At 54.8% G+C, this 16,189-nt stretch overlaps 1 protein-coding gene across 1 annotated transcript; it reads right to left on the bottom strand.

Annotated features, from left to right (window-relative positions):
- Nucleotides 1-2,855: 2,855 nt before the first annotated feature.
- CCM2 (CCM2 scaffold protein) lies at nt 2,856-15,603 on the bottom strand (the record flags this gene model as incomplete). The annotated part of the gene is made up of 7 exons (XM_083380196.1): nt 2,856-4,360; nt 6,041-6,179; nt 6,847-6,985; nt 7,333-7,390; nt 8,685-8,820; nt 10,882-11,018; nt 15,189-15,603. The coding sequence occupies 7 exons, from the start codon at nt 15,601-15,603 to the stop codon at nt 4,080-4,082; spliced, it is 1,305 nt and encodes a 434-aa protein (XP_083236322.1). The 3' UTR covers nt 2,856-4,079.
- Between the last annotated feature and the right edge of the window lie 586 nt (nt 15,604-16,189).

The raw sequence follows: 16,189 nt of genomic DNA, 5'->3' as shown, positions 1-16,189 counted from the left end.
GAATAGAATGAAGTAGAATATGGAATGGAATGGAATATAGACCAGAATGCAGAGTGGAAGGGTGGATTTGTGAAGAGGAGGAAGAGGAAGAAGGACTGTGGGGTCCTCGGGGCTCTCTGAGCTGGGCGGTTTCCCTTGCAGACATTTCGTGACCCAACTAGGGAACGTCATCAGTGTCGGGATGGGGCTTTGCGTAGAGGAGCGAGAGGAGGAGCAGGAGGAGGAGCCTATGGTTAGAAGGGTGGTGAATTTGCCCCTTTATCCCTGACGGCGTTCCCTAGTTGGGTCACGAGACGTCTGGAAGGAAACCACCCAGCTCACAGCGCACCCAGGACCCCCCCCAGTCTTTTTCCTCCTCTTCCTCCTCCTCCCTCCCAGCCCCGATGACGTTACCTAGCCGGGTAGCGAAACGTCAGCGGGAACGCCACGCCTCCGTCCTTCTCCGAAAGCTGACGCTTGTCTTCTTCCCGTTCTGTCTTCCAGGAGCTGACCATGTAGTGACCGGTGGCGGGGGGACGCCCACCGCCCCCCCAACAACGCCCCGCCAGCCTCTGTTCCCACCCCCCAGACCCCCCCACTTCTGTATAGACACTCGCCCATAGCCAAATACCGCCAGCTCCTCTTCGTTAGGACTTGCGAGGACTTTTGCTCCCGACTCTTCCACACCAAGGATGCTATCGCTCAATAAACGGTATACTCACTCCCGCTTCAAACCCACCCATCCCGACTCCGTCTCTACTTGGGTCCGGGCGTCCGATCCGACGGCGGGTCCGCTTAGCGACCTGCCCCGAGTGACGGTCAAGACGAGGAGGCGGAAAGAAGGGACTTAACGTCCACGGGGGGACAGCAACGGACTCGTACTTGCGACCGTTGACGTAGCCCCGTGGTCCGGGGTGCTCGTGGTTTCCCCTTTCCCGACCTCCGGACAAACACTTAAACCGGGCAAAGGACGGGATGACGAAGGGAGGGGAGAGAGGTCGTAAAGCAAGGCCCAAGCTCGCTCGCTAAAGGTCTCGCTTTTATGACAGAAGTTTTGGGGGTGGGTAGGGGGGCTCGGTTGGGGTTGTAAAGCAAAGACCGCCTGGATTTGCTTCGATCTTTGATGGCTCTCAACGCTTTTGTCCCCGCGCTGACCGCGGAGGGGTTATTTCCTGCATCTGTTGGGCTACTAGCAGAATGACGAGAGTTGGAAGGGACCGTGGAGGTCATCTAGTCCAACCCCCGGCTCAAGCCGGAGAGCCTGACAGAATGACGAGAGTTGGAAGGGACCTTAGAGGTCCTCTAGTCCAACCCCCTTTGCTCAAGCAGGAGACCCTTCTGTCCTGTTCTGCTCTTCCTCCTCCTCCTCTTCAGAATAACATAGCTCAAAGGGACCTTGGAGGTCCTCTAGTCCAACCCCCGGCTCAAGCAAATAGTAGGACGGACGGACACTGAGCTGGGTGGTTTCCTTGCAGACGTTTCGTGACCCAACTAGGGAAGGTCATCAGGGCTAGAAGGGAGGAGGAATAGGGGAAGGAGAAGAAAGGAGGAAGAGGAAGAGGAAGAAAAAAAGGACTGCGGGGTCCTTGGTGCTCTTGCAGTCTGATCTTGCAGACGTTTCGGGACACTACTAGGTAACATCGTCAGTGTCAAATCCCTGAGGTGGAATCGAATCCAGCCAGAATTTGAGATTCTTTCCTTCGCAGGCTTTAGCAGGAGTCTTAAAAAAGTGTGGGAGGGAAACGGGCAGGTTTCGAACTCGAAGCCCCCGACACAAAATCGGAACCCGTGCGAAACGCCAGATCGCCTTCAAAGCCTTGGTCGATTCTGCTTCGGTGGGGCGCTACGGCCGCTCCTCACACAATCACACCCAGACGAATCGTCACACAGGAGCTGCGTGTGGAGAGCTATTTTAAGCGTCGTTTCCCTTCTGGCCAGCCGGGGAATGCAATTTGGGGCAAGAAGACGCGCAAACACGACAATCCCGGCAAGTCCTCAACTTGCAACAATTCGTTCCAGTGACCATTCCAATTGATGACGGCAGGGATAACAATTGACGACCGCCGTAGCACCCCCATGGTCACGGAATCAAAGTCCAGAGCCCTGGCCACTGACTTGTATTTATGACGGTCGCACCGTCCTGGGGCCACGTGATTAAAATTCAGACACTTGGCAACCGACTCGTATTTATGACGGTTGCAGCGTCCCGGGGTCACGTGATTAAAATTGAGACACTTTGACACTGACTCGTATTTATTATGGTCGCAGCGTCCCGGGGTCAGGTGCAGTGGTGGGATTCAGCCAGTTCACACCAGATCAGCAGAACCGGTAGCTAATTTTTTGTTGCCCAGGCCCAGAATGGACTCCCGGAAGCGGCATCCACACTAACGGTTGTTCACATAGTTGAATCCCACCATGGCTCACGTCATTAAAATTGACACGTTTGGCCACGGACTCGTATTTATGGCGGTTGCAGCATCCCAGTGTCATGTGATTAAAATTCAGGAGCTTGACAACTGACTCGTATTTTTGACAGTCGCCGCCTCGGGGTGTGTGTGTCACGTGTTTAAAATTCAGACGCTTGGCAACCGACTCGTATTTATGACGGTCGCATCCTACTCCAACCCCCTACTCAAGCATTTCAAACGACTGCCCAATCTCTTCTTCAAAACCTCCAGTGATGGAGGACCCGCAACTTCTTGGAGGCAAGCCACCGTGTGTGTCCCCCCCACACCCCGCCCCTCCGGTCCTCATTTTCCCAGACACGAAACTGACAAGGGTCCCTGTCAGTTTCCCCAGATGGAAAGCTAAGAAGTCTGCAAGTCTTGGCTGGGATTCCCTGGCCAGATTTTTATTTGAAACCGGTTTGTTTTGGGGGGGGGGGAACAAAAAAAACAGCAAGCCACCGATCTTTGGTGCGATTTTTTTTTTTACAAAAAATAAGACACAGATGTCCATCCATCTCCCAACGGGCTAAAAGAACGTACGTGTCAGTTTATAAGAAGCCAGGCGAGCTCTTGGTGGCCTGAAACACGCTTAGAAAAATAACTGCATTTATATGTATAATATATACAACACATGTACATATGTATATATTTATATATTGCCTCTGCTTCTTGGTCTTTGGAAAAAAATAAAACAAACCAGGATTTAAAAAAAAGTCTCGTTCTTAAGTTGGATCGACCCCCAACTTGCCGAAGGACTGTGAGTCCTTGATGGAAGTCCACCACGAGACGCCACCCCACCCCACCCCCACAATGCCCTGCTTGTTCGAGGGGGCTAGGCTCCTCACTGAGGTCCAGCCACTTGGAACGGCCCTAATTTGGCTAAGATCGGGGAAGGCCTTGAAGGAGACCGTCAGCCGGCTTCTCAACCGGGTTCTCCACCCCGAGGTCACCCTACCTGTCCTTAGGGCACCCGAAGGTTCAAAATCTCTGCCCTCCCGCTGGCGTTGATGAAACGAGAACCCATCCGACGACGAATGGAGCTCTCGAGAACCTCAATCGCTTCCCAGCCAGGCCTCGTCCTCCTGCTTTGAAACGTTAGGACAACCGCTTGGGATTTCAACGGCGAGGGAAACCCAGGAACACGCATTCAGACAACCCACATAAGGAAGGTCACGTGCAAAACTGGAGAGGCGGGAGGGAGGGGGGAGGGGGGTAGATCCTGGAGAAGCTTGTGCTTGACCTTCCTGGGATTCGTGATTTCTCCGCAATCCATTCAACACACGCACGCAACAATGGGTTACCCAAGCTTGGGACGAGTGGGACTCCTTGGGGAGCTTAGGGGAGGGAAGGCATGAGAAATAAAAGGGGGGGACGGTGCAGTACAGAGAGGTCCATGTCTCTTAGCGTACTTGTCCCAATCAGGACGAATGGGACTCCGTGGGGAGAGGAAGTCAGAGAAACGAGAGCGAGAAATAAAATGGGGTCCAGCGCAAGACAGAGAGGTCCACTTTCCTTGGCATCCTTGCCCGGATCAGGATGAATGGGACTCTGTGGGGGACAACTAAGGGAGAAGTCTGGGAAAGGAGAGCGAGAAAAAAACAGGGGGAACGGTGCCGGACGGAGATGTCCACGTTTCTCGGCGTCCTGGCCAGATCAGGACGAATCTTGATCCAAGCTGCACCCCAAAGCTTCGATGTCGTTGCTGATGTCGGAGATCATCCGGTCCCACTCGTCCCCCTCCGACGGCACCGACTGGTCGTCCGAGCTGCCCGCGGCGCCGTTGCCGTTGGTGGTGGAGTTGGAGATGGTTCTCACCGTCCAGCGGTATCGGCCAAAACTATCCGTGATGATCCCCCGTCCGTCTTTCACACCGATAGTCTCTAGGAAGTTCTCAAAATATTGGTTGTCCTTCTCCGGGATAAAGGGACGGAGACCTTAAGAGGAGGAAGAGGCGAAGGAGGAAGAAGGAAGTGAACTCACAAGGCCTTTCAAAGGCCGGGACTCGAACGCAGGACCCCCCCTCCCGCCTCCAAACCCATACACGGTTTCGGGGGGAAGAGAAACTGAGGGGGGGCGGTTAGTCGTGATTGGAGAAGCTGCAGGATTGCCTGGAGTTTCAGAGAGTCCTTGATTTACGACAAAGGAGGCCAGACTTTTCGTTCTTGAGCAAGTTCGCCCCCATTTTACAATGTTTCTGGCCACGGCCGTTAAGTGAATCCCTGCAGCAGTGAAGTTAGTAACCCGGTCCTTCCCCATTGACTCGGCTGGAAAGGAGGTCGCAAAAGGGGATCGCGCGATCCCGGAGGACGCCACGACACCATCATTAACCCTGAGTCAGTTGCCAAGCGTCTGAATTTTGATCTCGGGGGACCGCAGGGGACCGCGGCAACAGTCTGTTCAGCGTTGGAAAAATGGCGCTAAGTCTCGGCGCCGTTCCAACTTCGAACGGCCACTAAACAACATGTCGTTAAGCCAAGGACGACCTGAACTTGAGGGGTGGCGGGGGAAAAAAATTTCACCTCCTGTTCATCTAGAGACGCTCAACCAGGTTGATATTATCCAACTCTTTTTAAGCTATCCCCTTTTTTAAAAGTTACCCTGAACTTTGTTCCTTGATTTATTGTAAGGCCAAAACCAGTCAATCAAAGTGGTGCTGTCGGGAATGGGTGGTTTCCTTGCAGACGTCTCATGACCCATCTAGGGAACGTCATCAGTGTGAGGAGGAGGAGGAGGAGGGGAAGGAGAGGGGGAAGAATGTGGAGTCCTTGGTGCTCTCACAGCTTGGAGGAGTTCCTTGCAGACGTCTCAAGACCCAACTAGGGAACGTCATCAGTGCTAGAAGTGAGGAGGAGGAGGAGGACAGTGGGGGGTCCTTGGTGCTCCCCAAGTTTGGTTGTTTCCTTGCAGACGTCTCATGACCCAACTAGGGAACGTCATTAGTGTGAGGAGGAGGAGGAGGAGGAGAGTGGGATCCTGGGTGCTCGCCCAAGTTTGGTTGTTTTCTTACAGACCTTTCATGACCCAACTAGAGAATGTCATCAGTGCTAGAAGGGAAGAGGAAGAGGAGAAGAGGAAGAGGAGGAGGAAGAGGAAGGATGGGTAACATCATCAGTGCTAGAGGGAGACGGGTGTGGGAAAAATGGAGGAGGAGGGCTGTGTGATCCATGGTAGTTTTCAACCAAAAGTGAGCAAACTCCACACTCCCTCATACTGATGATGTTCCCTCGTTCGGTTACGAAACGTCTGCAAGAAAACCGACAAGCTCAGAAAGCCACAAGGATCCCACAGTCCTCCTCTTCCTCCTCCTCCATTCTGCACACGCCTCTCCCTTCCAGCACCGAGGACGCTACCTAGTCAGGTAATAAAACGTCTGCCAGAAAACAACCCAGCTCCGAGAGATCCCCGCACGGTGGAAGCCCACACGTCCTCCCCTGGCCAAGATCGAGAAACCCTAAACTGACGAGCAAGGGGCTGGACTACATGACCTCCGAGCTCCCTTCCAGCTCCATTCTATTCTAAGTTCTAAGTTGTAAGGGATGAAACCCACACCCCGTATTAATTTGGGGAGGGAGGGGCACGCGCCCGATCCCTACAGGGTACGGGGAGAAGCTTACCAAGCAGGAGGAATTTCCGGCTATCGCCGTACAGATGCCTCAGGTTGACGCAGAACTCGTGCACGGAGGCGCCGTTGCGGTACTCGTGCAGAAGCATGGCGAACTGCTGGATCTCGTGCGAGGAGAGCTTGGTCCGTAACTAGAAACAGAAGAAGAAACTCAATTTAATTAAATCAGTTTCCCGACTTTCCCGATTGTGGGGGGGGGGGAGAGAATGGCGGAAAGAGGGATTTTTTTGGTGGGAAACGGCAGGTGTGCGCGGAGACGCGCCCTCCCGTGCCCGGGGCCGAGAGCAGCCGCGACGCTTGTGCGAGTGGGGCTATGCCGGCCGTTGGCGCGGCCCGGTTGCAAATAGGGGGATTCTGGGAGTAGACGTTAACCCCTCCTAAAGCGTGCTGGCTGGGGGATTCTGGGAGTTGACATCTTCAAATTGCTACAGTTGGGGCACCCAATCCTACACTGATCCAGGGTCTCCTGTTTGAGCAGAGGGCTGGACTAGATGACCTCTGAGGTCCCTTCCAACTCTGCCCTTCTATGATCCTGTTAAGGGTCTCGCGCTTGAGCAGGGGGGGCTGGACTAGATGACCTCCGAGGTCCCTTCCAACTCTGCCCTTCTACGATTCTGTCAGGGTCTCCTGCTGGAGCGGGAGGGGCGGAGGGCTGGACTAGATGACCTCCGAGGTCCCTTCCAACTCTGCCCTTCTACGATTCTGTCAGAGTCTCCTGCTGGAGCAGGAGGGGCGGAGGGCTGGACTAGATGACCACTGAGGTCCCTTCCAACTCTGTCACCATTCTTGCCCGCTTACTGTCATCATGTAGTCCTGCAGGAGCTCCGTCGCCGTCGTGCTCAGCTCGCTGTCGCTGGCCGGCTGCGCGGCGGGAGACGGCTGGGCTGAAAAGCAGGTAGGGGAGTTGCCCCCCATCTCCGGGGACTCTGGGAAGGAGCTGGAAAGACCAAAAAAAAAGGGATCGGGAAGTGATGCCGGGAATCTTCCGAAACCCGCGGCCGGGCCTCGAATCCGTGTCCCTGAAAACGGCAGGCTGCCAAAAAAAAGGAAGAAAAAAAAGGCGGAACTCCGCCTCAACAACGGACGTAGTGCTACCTTTGCATAGAAACAGTTGTCAAATCTCACCAAGGGAAGTTTGAGCCCGCCTGGCGGTTATTCAGTTCGAGGACAGACCAGACACACACACACAGAAACACACAGAAACACACACCACAAACACACACAAACACCACACAAAACCCTGGGTTGCGGGGCCCGCCCTCTGCACGTCGCCCGGGGACTCACAACGTGCTGGCTTCCGTTTCGTAAGCATCTTTCACGTCCACTTTGGTCGAGGAATCGTCTGCGGGGAAGAGTAGGAGAAAAAAAGGGGGGGTCAGCAAAGCGGGAGGGGGGGATTTTGACACACACACCCTGGGGGGCCCTGAAGAAGAGGAGGAGGAGGAGGAAGAGGAGGAGGAGGACGAGGAGGAGGAGGAGGAGGAAGACAAGGAGGAGGAGGACGAGGAGGAGGATGAAAAAGGACTCTAAGCTTGGTGGTTTCCTTGCAGATGTTTCGTGACCCAACTAGGGAAAGTCATCAGTGCTAGAAGGAAGGAAGGAAGGAAGGAAGGAAGGAAGGAAGGAAGGAAGGAAGGAAGGAAGGAAGGAAGGAAGGAAGGAAGGAAGGAAGGAAGGAAGGAAGGACTCTGAGCTGGGTGGTTTCCTTGCAGACGTTTCATGACCCAACTAGGGAACGTCATCAGTGCTAGGAGGAAGGAAGGAAGGAAGGAAGGAAGGAAGGGAGGGAGGAAGGAAGGAAGGAAGGAAGGAAGGAAGGAAGGAAGGAAGGAAGGAAGGAAGGAAGGACTCTGAGCTGGGTGGTTTCCTTGCAGACGTTTCATGACCCAACTAAGGGAAGAGCATCAGTGCTAGAAGGAGGAGGGAGGGGAGGGAGGGAGGGAGGGAGGGAGGGAGGAAGGAAGGAAGGAAGGAAGGAAGGAAGGAAGGAAGGAAGGAAGGAAGGAAGAGAAAGAAAGAAACAAAGAAAGAAAGAAAGAAAGAAAGAGAAAGAAGAAAGAAAGAAGAAAACAAAGAAAAAGAAAGAAAGGAAAGAGAGAAAGAAAGGAAAGAGAAAAAGAAAAAGAAAGAAAGAAAGAAAGAAAGAAAAAAAGAAAGAAAGAAAGAAAGAAAGAAAGAAAGAAAGAAAGAAAGAAGAGGATTGTGGGGTCTTTGGTGCTCTCTGAGCTGGGTGGTTTCCTTGCAGACGTTTTGTGACCCAACTACGGAACGTCATCAGGGAAGGAAGGAAGGAAGAAAGGAAGAAAGAAAGAAAGAAAGAAAGAAAGAAAGAAAGAAAGAAAGAAAGAAAGAAAGAAAGAAAGAAAGAAAGAAAGACTCTGAGCTGGGTGGTTTCCTTGCAGACGTTTCGTGACCCAACTAGGGAACGTCATCAGGGCTAGAAGGGAGGAGGAGGAGGAGGAGGAGAGAAAAGAGGAAGAGCAGGAGGAAGGGAGAAAGAGGAAGAGGAGGGTGAGAAGGAGTGGACCAAGGAGGAGGAAGAGGAAGAGGAGGAAGAGGAGGAGGAAGAGGAGTCCTCCAGAAGGGCGGCCTGAGACGTCCCCACCCCGAGGGAGAGACACGCCCTATCCTCCTACCGCTGTGCAACGACAGATGCCGGGTCGGAGTAGTGGCCCCATCAAATATTGCTCGGTCCAGGAAGTCGATTGTAGACTCGGTGTAAACGATGTGGAAGACCTGGCTGAGGAGGGAGCAGAGTTCCTCGGCGGTGACCTGAAGGACAAAGTGGGAGAAGGTGGGGCATCTTCCCAGGAAGCCCCTTCAGAAGCAGGGGAGAACTTGCCGGGCGACGGGGAGTTCTAGTCTCCCGCCTTAGGCGTTCAAAGCCGACTGGGCGACTTCGGGCCAACGACCAGGCGACGGGGAGTTCTACTCCCACCTTAGTGAAAGCCGGCTGGGCAACTTCAGGCCAATCACCAGGTGACGGGGAGATATAGTCCCGCCTTAGTGAAAGCTGGCTGGGCGACTTCGGGCCAACGACCAGGCGACGGGGAGTTCTAGTCCCAGCTTAGTGAAAGCCGGCTGGGTGACTTTGGGCCAATCACCAGGTGACGGGGAGTTCTAGTCCCGTCTTAGGGATTAAAAGCCGGCTGGGCGACTTCGGGCCAATCACCAGGCGGCAGGGAGTTCTAGTCCCGCCTTAGGCATTCAAAGCCGGCTGGGCGACTTCGGGCCAACGACCAGGCGACGGGGAGTTCTAGTCCCACCTTAGTGAAAGCCAGCTGGGTGACTTCGGGCCAATCCCCAGGCGACGGGGAATTCTAGTCCCACCTTAGTTAAAGCCGGCTGGGTGACTATGGGCCAATCACCAGGAGACAGAGAGTTCTAGTCCCACTTTAGGCATTAAAAGCCAGCTGGGTGAATTTGGGCCAATCACCAGGCGACGGGAGCTCTAGTCTCACCTTAGGGATTAAAAGTCGGCTGGGTGACTTCGGGCCAATCACCAGGCGACGGGGAGTTCTAGTCCCACCTTAGTGAAAGCCGGCTGGGTGACTTCGGGCCAATCATCAGGCGACGGGGAGTTCTAGTCCTGCCTTAGGCATTAAAAGCCCGCTGGGTGACTTCGGGCCAATCACCAGGTGGCAGGGAGTTGTAGTCCCACCTTAGTGAAAGCCGGCTGGGTGGCTTCGGGCCAATGACCAGGCGACGGGGAGTTCTAGTCCTACCTTAGTGAAAGCCGGCTAGGTAACTTTGGGCCAATCACCAGGAGATGGGGAGTTCTAGTCCCGCCTTAGGAGTGAAAACCAACTGGGTGACTTTGGGCCAATCGCCAGGAGGCAGAGAGTTCTAATCCCACTTTAGGAGTGAAAGCCCGTTGGAGAACCTTGGGCCACTCACCGGGCGATGGTGAGTTCTAGTCCCGCCTTAGGCATTAAAAGGCGGCTGGGTGATTTGACCCAATCAGTAGGCGACGGCGAGTTCTAGTCCCACTTGCGGAGTGAAAGCCAGGCGGGCGCCTTTCCTCCTCTCACCAGGTGACGGTGAGTTCTAGTCCCACCTTAGGAGTGAAAACCAGCTGGGTGACTTTGGGCCAATCACTAGCAGGTGGTGAGTTCTAGTCCCACCTTAGGAGTGAAAACCAGCTGGGTGACTTTGAGCCACTCACCAGGCGACAGTGAGTTCTAGTCCCACCTTAGTGAAAGCCGGCTGGGTGACTTCGGGCCACTCGCCAGGCGGCGGTGAGTTCTAGTCCCACTTTAGGACTGCAAGCCGGCTCGGCGATTCTGGGGCCAATCGCTAGGCGAGGGTGAGTTCTAGTCCCATCTTAGGCATTAAAAGCCGGCTGCCTGAATTTGGGCCTATCCCCAGGCGACGGGGAGTTCTAGTCCCACCTTAGGAGTGAAATCGAGCTGGGTGACTTCGGGCCAATGACCAGGCGACGGGGAGTTCTAGTCCCACCTTAGTGAAAGCCGGCTGGGTGACTTCGGGCCAATGACCAGGCGACGGGGAGTTCTAGTCCCACCTCAGTGAAAGCCGGCTGGGTGACTTTGGGCCAAACACCAGGAGACGGAGAGTTCTAGTCCCACTTTAGGCATTAAAAGCCAGTTGGGTGACTTTGGGCCTATCCCCAGGCGACGGGGAGTTCTAGTCCAGGCGAAGGCCTAAAAGCCCGGCCGAGACGGTGCCGGTTAAGACAGAGCAATTCAACCGTTCCATAAATACCAAAAAAAATATATCCAAGGAGGAGGAGGAGGAGGAGGAGAGGACCATCCCCCTTGGCGGACCGGAAAAGGAAAACCGGGCCAACCGCCGGGACCCGAGTGCGAGTCTCACCTTATTCTCCGTGGCCAGGATCACCAGGCAGCAAGCTTCGACGGGCGCCACCCCGCTCTCGGAAAGGGACCCCGAGGTGAGAGTTTGCGAACTCTCGGGACAAAGACTCTGGCTGGGGGAGATGCCGGGGTCCTGAGCTAAGAGAAACGGGGGAGAAGCCTGTTAGTTGGAAGGGACCTGGGAGGTCATCTAGTCCAACCCGCTGCTCGAGCAACCTACCGCTACCCCTAACCCCTACGGAATGAGTTGGAAGGGACCTGGGAGGTCATCTAGTCCAACCCGCTGCTCGAGCAACCTACCGCTACCCCTAACCCCTACGGAATGAGTTGGAAGGGACCTGGGAGGTCATCTAGTCCAACCCGCTGCTCGAGCAACCTACCGCTACCCCTAACCCCTACGGAATGAGTTGGAAGGGACCTGGGAGGTCATCTAGTCCAACCCCCGGCTCGAGCAACCTACCCCTACCCCTAACCCCTACGGAATGAGTTGGAAGGGACCTGGGAGGTCATCTAGTCCAACCCCCGGCTCAAGCAACATACCCCTGACCCTAACCCCTATGGAATGAGTTGGAAGGGACCTGGGAGGTCATCTAGTCCAACCCCCGGCTCGAGCAACATACCCCTGACCCTAACCCCTACGGAATGAGTTGGAAGGGACCTGGGAGGTCATCTAGTCCAGCCCCTTGCTCAAGCAGAAGACTGTGACCGAATCATAGAGTAGCAGAGTCGGAATGGACCCTAGAGGTCATCTAGTCCAACCCCCTGCTCAAGCAGAAGACCCTGACAGAATCATACAGTAGCAGAGTCGGAATGGACCCTAGAGGTCATCTAGTCCAACCCCCTGCTCAAGCAGAAGACCCTGACAGAATCATAGAGTAGCAGAGTGTGGAGGGACTTGGGAGGTCATCTAGTCCAACCCCGCGCTCAAGCAGGAGACCCTGACAGAATCATAGAGTAGCTGAGTGGAGAGGGATCTCGGAGGTCATCTAGTCCAGCCCCTTGCTCAAGCAGAAGACTGTGACCGAATCATAGAGTAGCAGAGTCGGAATGGACCCTAGAGGTCATCTAGTCCAACCCCCTGCTCAAGCAGAAGACCCTGACAGAATCATAGAGTAGCAGAGTCGGAATGGACCCTAGAGGTCATCTAGTCCAACCCCCTGCTCAAGCAGAAGACCCTGACAGAATCATAGAGTAGCAGAGTGTGGAGGGACTTGGGAGGTCATCTAGTCCAACCCCGCGCTCAAGCAGGAGACCCTGACAGAATCACAAGAGTGGGAAGGGACCTCGGAGGTCATCTAGTCCAACCCCAGAGGGGGGGGTCGTCTCCGGCCCCAATTTTGCTCCTAACTCCAGGACTACCTGTAAGAGAATCCAAGGGGTCCCTTTGAGATCATCTAGTCCAACCCACTGCTGGAGCAGGAGACCCTGACAGAATCATAGAGTAGCAGAGTGGGAAGGGACCCTAGAGGTCATCTAGTCCAACCCCCTGCTGAAGCAGGAGACCCTGACAGAATCATAGAGTAGCTGAGTGGAGAGGGATCTCGGAGGTCATCTAGTCCAACCCCGCGCTCAAAGAGGAGACCCTGAGAAAATCACAAGAGTGGGGAGGGACCTCGGAGGTCATCTAGTCTAACCCCAGAAGGGGTCGTCTCAGGCCCCAATTTCGCTCCTAACTCCAGGACTACCTCTAAGAGAGTCCGAAGGGGTTCCTCGGAGGTCATCTAGTCCAACCCCCTGCTGAAGCAGTAAGCCCTGACAGAATCACAGAGTAGCTGAGTGGGGAGGGACCTCGGAGGTCATCTAGTCCAACCCCAGAGGGGGTCGTCTGAGGCCCCGATTTCGCTCCTAACTCTAGGACTACCTCTGAGTCCGAAGGGCACCCTCGGAGGTCATCTAGTCCAACCCCCTGCTGAAGCAGGAGACCCTGACAGAATCACAGAGTAGCAGAGTTGGAAGGGACCCTCGGAGGTCATCTAGTCCAACCCCCTGCTGAAGCAGGAGACCCTGACAGAATCACAGAGTAGCAGAGTTGGAAGGGACCCTCGGAGGTCATCTAGTCCAACCCCCTGCTGAAGCAGGAGACCCTGACAAAATCATAGAGTAGCAGAGTTGGAAGGGACCCTCGGAGGTCATCTAGTCCAACCCCCTGCTGAAGCAGGAGACCCTGACAAAATCATAGAGTAGCAGAGTTGGAAGGGACCCTCGGAGGTCATTTAGTCCAACCCCCTGCTGAAGCAGGAGACCCTGACAGAATCACAGAGTATCAGAGTTGGAAGGGACCCTCGGAGGTCATCTAGTCCAACCCCCTGCTGAAGCAGGAGACCCTGACAAAATCGTAGAGTAGCAGAGTTGGAAGGGACCCTCGGAGGTCATCTCGTCCAACCCCCTGCTGAAGCAGGAACTCCTGACAGAATCACAGAGTAGCTGAGTGGGGAGGGACCTCAGAGATCATCTAGTCCAACCCCAGAGGGGGCGGGTCGTCTCAGGCCCCGATTCCGCTCCTAAGACGAGGACTACCTACCTCTCAGAGAGCCCGAAGCGGCCCTGGAGGTCATCTAGTCCAACCCCCTGCTGAAGCAGGAGGCCCTGACAGAATCATAGAGTAGCAGAGTTGGAAGGGACCCGAGAGGTCATCTAGTCCAACCCCCTGCTGAAGCAGGAAGCCCTGACAGAATCATAGAGTAGCAGTCGGGAGGGACCTCAGAGGTCATCTAGTCCAACCCCAGAGGGTGGGGGTCGTCTCAGGCCCTGATTCTGCTCCTTCCTACCTCTCAGAGAGCCCGAAGCGGCTCTGGAGGTCATCTAGTCCAACCCCGTGCTGAAGCAGGAAGCCCTGACAGAATCATAAGACTAGCAGATTCGGGAGGGACCTCGAAGGTCATCCAGTCCAACCCCCTGCTCAAGCAGAAGACCCTGACAGAATCATAGAGTAGCAGAGTTGGAAGGGACCCGAGAGGTCATCTAGTCCAACCCCCTGCTGAAGCAGGAAGCCCTGACAGAATCATAGAGTAGCAGTCGGGAGGGACCTCAGAGGTCATCTAGTCCAACCCGAGGGTGGGGGTCGTCTCAGGCCCTGATTCCGCTCCTACCTACCTCTCAGAGAGCCCGAAGCGGCCCTGGAGGTCATCTAGTCCAACCCTCTGCTCAAGCAGAAGACCCTGACAGAATCATAGAGTAGCAGAGTCGGAAGGGACCCTAGAGGTCATCTAGTCCAACCCCCTGCTCGAGCAGGAGACCCTGACAGAATCATAGAGTAGCAGAGGGGGGAGGGATCTGGGAGGTCATCTAGTCCAACCCCGCGCTCAAAGAGGAGACCCTGACAAAATCACAAGAGTGGGAAGGGACCTCGGAGGTCATCTAGTCCAACCCCAGAGGGGGTCGTCTGAGGCCCCGATTTCGCTCCTAACTCCAGGACTACCTCTGAGTCCGAAGGGCACCCTCGGAGGTCATCTAGTCCAACCCCCTGCTGAAGCAGGAGACCCTGACAAAATCCTAGAGTAGCAGAGTTGGAAGGGACCCTCGGAGGTCATCTAGTCCAACCCCCTGCTGAAGCAGGAGACCCTGACAAAATCGTAGAGTAGCAGAGTTGGAAGGGACCCTCGGAGGTCATCTAGTCCAACCCCCTGCTGAAGCAGGAAGTCCTGACAGAATCACAGAGTAGCTGAGTGGGGAGGGATCTCGGAGATCATCTAGTCCAACCCCAGAGGGGGCGGGTCGTCTCAGGCCCCGATTCCGCTCCTAACATGAGGACTACCTACCTCTCAGAGAGCCCGAAGTGGCCCTGGAGGTCATCTAGTCCAACCCCCTGCTGAAGCAGGAAGCCCTGACAGAATCATAACAGTAGCAGAGTCGGGAGGGACCTCGAAGGTCATCTAGTCCAACCCCCTTGCTCAAGCGGGAGACCCTGACCGAATCGCAAGAGTGGGGAGGGACCTCGGAGGTCATCTAGTCCAAGCCCCTGCTGAAGCAGGAAGCCCTGACAGAATCATAAGAGTAGAAGAGTCGGGAGGGACCTCGGAGGTCATCCAGTCCAACCCCCTTTCTCAAGCGGGAGACCCTGACCGAATCGCAAGAGTGGGGAGGGACCTCGGAGGTCATCCAGTCCAACCCCCTTTCTCAAACGGGAGACCCTGACCGAATCGCAAGAGTGGGGAGGGACCTCGGAGGTCATCTAGCCCAACCCCGGTTGGGGGGGCTCGTCTCCGGTCCCAATTTCGCATCCTCCCGCGCTGATCCCCCACCCCACCCGCCATCCCCAGGACGTTTGCCCCACCTCCACCCCACCCCAACCCCAACCCCACCGCCTACCCGTTTTCAACAGCACCAGGTGCGAGGAGTCGTCCCGGACGTAGGAGACCGAGGCGATGTCGTGGATCGGGACCCGCAGGATGATGTCCTCGCCGTCCCGCCAGACCAGCTTGACGTTGTAAGCCGAGAGGCTGATCAGGGCGTCGTGCTCGTGCCTCAGCTGGCCGGGCAGCTGGTGGGCCCGCTGCGGAGGGCGAGAGGGACGCAAAAAGAGGACGGAGGTCGTTAAAGCGTCCCGTCGCCATGACGGGGGTCCCCAAAAAAAGAGGGCGAGCGGGCCAAGTGGGGAGGGGTGGGGTGAGGGAGGAAGAAGAGAAGAGCCCGGAAGGGGAGGAATGGGGTCCCGGGAAACTTTGGGGTGCTGGGTGCTCTCTGAGCAAATGGGGGGAGAGGTGTTTCCTTGCAGACGCCTCATGACCCGACTAGGGAACATTATCAGTGCTGGAAGGGGGAGGAAGGAAGGAAGGAAGGAAGGAAGGAAGGAAGAGAAAGAAAGAAAGAAAGAAAGAAAGAAAGAAAGAAAGAAAGAAAGAAAGAAAGAAGAGGATTGTGGGGTCCATGATGCTCTCGGAGCTGAGTGGTTTCCTTGCAGACATTTTGTGACCCAAAGAAAAAGAAAGAACGAAAGAAAGAAAGAAAGAGAGAAAGAAAGAAAGAAAGAGAGAGAAAGAAAGAAAAGAAGAAAGAAAGAAAGAAAGAGAGAGAGAGAGAAAGAAAGAAAGAAAGAAAAGAAGAAAGAAAGAAAGAAAGAAAGAAAGAAAGAAAGAAAGAAAGAAAGAAAGAAAGAAAGAAAGAAGAGGATTGTGGGGTCCATGATGCTCTCAGAGCTGAGTGGTTTCCTTGCAGACATTTTGTGACCCAAAGAAAAAGAAAGAAAGAAAGAAAGAGAGAGAGAAAGAAAGAGAGAAAGAAAGAAAGAAAAGAAGAAAGAAAGAAAGAAAGAAAGAGAGAGAGAGAGAAAGAAAGAAAGAAAGAAAGAAAGAAAGAAAGAAAGAAAGAAA

Source organism: Vipera ursinii (genome assembly GCF_947247035.1).
Source record: "Vipera ursinii genome assembly, contig: scaffold_180, whole genome shotgun sequence".
Classification (NCBI taxonomy): domain Eukaryota; kingdom Metazoa; phylum Chordata; class Lepidosauria; order Squamata; family Viperidae; genus Vipera; species Vipera ursinii.
Note: the sequence above shows the minus strand (reverse complement) of the source record. Positions and strands in the feature narration are given on the sequence as shown.